The following is a 4,024-nucleotide window of genomic DNA, read 5'->3' on the forward strand; positions in this document are numbered from 1 at the left end:
CACACTGCCACATCCGTCTCTTCATGGGTCAGCTGTTGGGTTCAAACCATTGACCTTTTGGATAGCAGCCAAACAATCCCTGCAACCTGAGAGCTCCTTAGCAATAAAAGACTAAGGAATTCCTGAGTTTGGGATAATTTTTATGTAAATATTCACATTCTCTAAACTTGAGAAGTTTACCTGGTATTGCAAAGATAAGCCCCATGATTTATGTTTGAGGTGCTGATCCAACCCATCTAGTTTTAAGCTGAGTGTTGTACGATTTGGAGGAATTAGATCCATCAAAGGCCTCTTACTGTCAGTGCCTCCCAAGAGCAAGAATTACGAAATCACTTTAGTGATCTCATTCATTTTCAGCGAACAGCTGCAAGAAGGGCATGCAAATGGCACTGACAATTGAATTTCCACCGGATATTTGGGACACATTCTTTTCAGGTCTTCTTGAATTAAAGTGGGTTGAAAGCCTTGTGTCTGAGGATAGAGAACTCAGGCAGATGTTTATTCCGGTACTTCCTGTTATTTAAAATGCTTGCTGCAATTAAGGGCTGTATCATGTGTCTCCCCCCACCCCCCTTCTCCTTTTTGCTTGTTCGTTTATGTTCTTAGTTGCATTTATCAAATTACATCATGTCATACATGCTCGTCTACATCTGTACCTCTTTAAGGGCTCTGACTGTGGCTTCTTTGAGATGAACTATAAACCCAACATGAGGAGCACTGGTGCTCTGCTACCTGCAAACTCAGTAGTTTCAACCTGTGAGCTACTGTGGGAGAAAGATGAGGCGATCTCCTCCCTCAAAGAATCACAGGCCCAGAAATTCTGCATAATGTCGCCCCGAGTTGCACTTAGTTCAGTGACAATCAATATAAACCTGACATGGTGGGTACTAGCCCAACATGGTTTTTGTGTGCCATTGACTGGATTCTGACTCATAGCAATCCCATACGACGAAGTAGCCCTGCCCCAGAGGGTCTCCTAGGCTGCCATCTAAAGGTTAGGGGTTCAAACCCACCAGCTCCTCCACTGGAGGAAGACATGCGGTCTGCTTCCATACAGACTGTGATCTCGGGAACCCTGTGGGGCAGTCATACTCTGCCCTGGGCAGTCCCCATGAGTCGGAATGGCTTCCAGGAAATGGCTTTGGTGGTTTGGGTTTTGGGTGATCTCTGCAGGGGCAGAGTGCTAGGCCACTTCTCTGAGAAGGCATTTACAGGTGTGAACTTCAGTTGGTAGCAGAGCACTTTAACCACTGTGCCACCAGGGCTCCTTTAGCAAAGAGTAAATAAATCCACTGCCATTGAGCCAATACCGAGCCCTTAATGGCCCTGTATAGAGTTTCCGGGACTGTAAAAGTTTATTGGATTTGTGTTTCTTCCTTAGCAAGGCTGGTGGGTTTGAACTGCCAACGTTTAGGTTAGAAGCCCAATGCCTAAGTGACCACAGCCCTGCCAGAGTGCTGCTGAGTTTCACTTACATTCACCACCGTCCTTTAAAAACAGAACTGAAACAACACTAAGGGCTCAATCTTTGTTCTCAGAACAAAGGTTTCCAGTAGATGGCATTATCAGACTGTCTTTCCGTGTTTCTCCTCACTCCTTTTCCTGGTAGAATTGAAATTTGTGTTTTTCTGATTACATCTATATAAAGTCACCTTGTGGACAGATTTAGCTGCAAGAAAAGGCCACTTAGCACATACCCAGGACTTCTGAGCGATATTACTTCTCCCACTTACTCACCCAGGCTGCTGCAGAGCCTCACTGCCTTACTTTCTCACTCTTCCATGCATTCCAAAAAGAAGACGAGAAAAAACAAAACAAAAAACCCACAGGAAAAACCCATTCCGTTTAGGCATGAAACCAGGGTCTGATGATCTGTTGGTGAAACAGAACAGATGTATACTTATTCCATGTTGATTGTTTCTTCAACTGCACACGATACAAATGACAAGGAGGCCATCTCTGGCCTCTTCTGGCTAAGCTAGGGAGAAGGGGCATCCACCTCAACAGCCTAAGGCCTATTGCCATGAAGCAGAGTCAGACAAGCTTCCACTGTCCATCCTTCCCTGCCCAGTCTGACACCAGTCGCTTCTCCCAAGGCACCGCTGCTTCGCTGGGTCCAAAAGCCCATTGCGAGTCCCGCAAAGAACCTACAGACAATTCTCACGATTAAGGAGGTTTACAGGTTACTACAAGTCAGGATCGTAGGATAAGTCACTGGTCCACAGCAGCACTCCTCCACAGTCAACAGCCAAGTCCCTCTCTCCGGTCCTCCGATCCTCAGCCCCTCAGCCACATGGTCTTTTGGCCTCTACTTCCATGGGCCAGGAAGCCAGCCTGCTGCACCGCTCCGTCCCGTGGTCTCCTTCCTCAGCCTCTGGTCTCTCTACAGCATGGTGTGTGCTACCTCCACCCTGACAGACGAGACTTCAAATCTGTTCTGCTGGTGGATCCTCTTCCTTGATGGTCCTAGGATTTCTCTCAGTCCTGCTTGTGTGATGGCTCAGCCAGGGGAGTGGTAACTAAAGCCGATCCATCCCTTCCATTAGTGTTACACGTGCCCTCTGCGGAGTCGCCCCCAGTCATTTGGTGGGGGAGGTGCAGAGACGTGGATAGAAGAACCATGCAAAAAGTCTCACGTCAGCACACAGCCATGTCCCGGGTACTGGAGTCGGAAGTGGCGTTGACCCTGGTGACAAAGTACAGGTGTCTGGAGTAGGACTTGCTAACTCATCAGTTACCTGGGGGAGTGCACCTGCTCCCTCTCTTCCTTGGCTCCATGAAGGTTACGCCGTCCCTGTCTTCGTTGTGGCTAGTATTGCTGTGATTGCTTCTTGCCCAGGACCAGGTAGGCAGCAGCAGAGCTCAGCGACTGTACCTGCCATGCCTGAGCCTGCCAGAAGAGCCGACGATTTCGGAAAGCCTGAGGGCAAAGAAGCGTGTGGCGTCCTTGGTGTGGAGGGGTTTGTGCCATGGTTGTGTGGCTGCTGTTCATACCCAGAATTCAGCACCAGCCTCCTTCAGGTTCCTTGCCGAGGCTGGGCTGGCGGGGTTCTCACCACGAAAATCCAGCCGCCGTCCTGAAGCCCCAAGTTCAGTGCTGGTCGCGGCCGAGATGAAGGTGTGCCTCTCTCTCTGCAGCCCTGACCCTCTCTTCTATTTGCAGATCCCACTGTGTAAAGTGATTCGATTCAACATAGACTACACGATTCATTTCATTGAAGAGATGATGCCCGAGGTAAGGGAAAGGTTCGCTAACCAGCTTGCTCGTTAGTTCATTTCCCCATGGAGTTTGAAAACCTCGAACGGGGTCAGCTCTGGTTCCGTGACATCGGGGTACCCCTCTGGTGCCACGTTTGCTCTCTAAAAAGAGCCAAGGAGATGTGGCTCTGGGACCAGGTTAAATTCTGGGAGATGTTTCCCTGGCTGACCTGGCTGTGAACCCATCTCTCCTTGGTCACATCTGCTGCTAATAGCTTTGCATCTGGTTTGTTTCTGGTTCGTTGTGCGAGGGGGCAGAATCTGGTCACTGGTCATCATGAGACAGGGAAGGAGAAGAGTGACCCCTAGTTGCCTGGCTGTTGGGATGATCTTAGGCTGATCTCCAATGTCAGGACCAGGGCTGGTCTCATCAGTCATTCTTCCTGCATCCTTATGCCCCTCTCTCCTAATTGTTTTGCCCCATGAAGACGTAGCAGCACCTTGATCTAAATACATGCAAGAGATTGAAAATCCCAGAGCAAGGTTAATGCGCATCCCAGGCAAATTCGAGCCCCCCACCTGTGCTTGAAACCTGGCGTTAACAGTGGATCTGCCTCATGGGAACTGGGGAAGACCAGGGCTGGGCCCACCTGCTTAGTTTGCACCTATCTCATTTTCCGAGCAAGTCCTGTGAATTCTACCTGCCTTCCAGAAAGAGAGAGAGCGGGCCACTGATGCGTCCTTCCACCTTGAAGGGCTTTTCTGCTTCCATGTGGTTTTCCAGATCCAAAGTTTTCCCTTGCTGCTGTACAAGTTCACTCCTTCT

At 49.4% G+C, this 4,024-nt stretch overlaps 1 protein-coding gene across 1 annotated transcript in view; it reads left to right on the forward strand.

Annotated features, from left to right (window-relative positions):
• Window positions 1-4,024, forward strand: part of DROSHA (drosha ribonuclease III) — a 151,651-nt gene that overhangs the window by 41,673 nt on the left and 105,954 nt on the right. Inside the window, exon 11 of the mRNA XM_045285270.1 lies at window positions 3,164-3,235. Within this exon, the coding sequence (XP_045141205.1) occupies window positions 3,164-3,235 (72 nt within the window). The remainder of the gene's footprint in view (window positions 1-3,163; window positions 3,236-4,024) is intronic.

This window comes from Echinops telfairi, unplaced genomic scaffold (genome assembly GCF_000313985.2).
Source record: "Echinops telfairi isolate 266 unplaced genomic scaffold, ASM31398v2 ScPeMD7_7469;HRSCAF=8507_1, whole genome shotgun sequence".
NCBI classification, from domain to species: domain Eukaryota; kingdom Metazoa; phylum Chordata; class Mammalia; order Afrosoricida; family Tenrecidae; genus Echinops; species Echinops telfairi.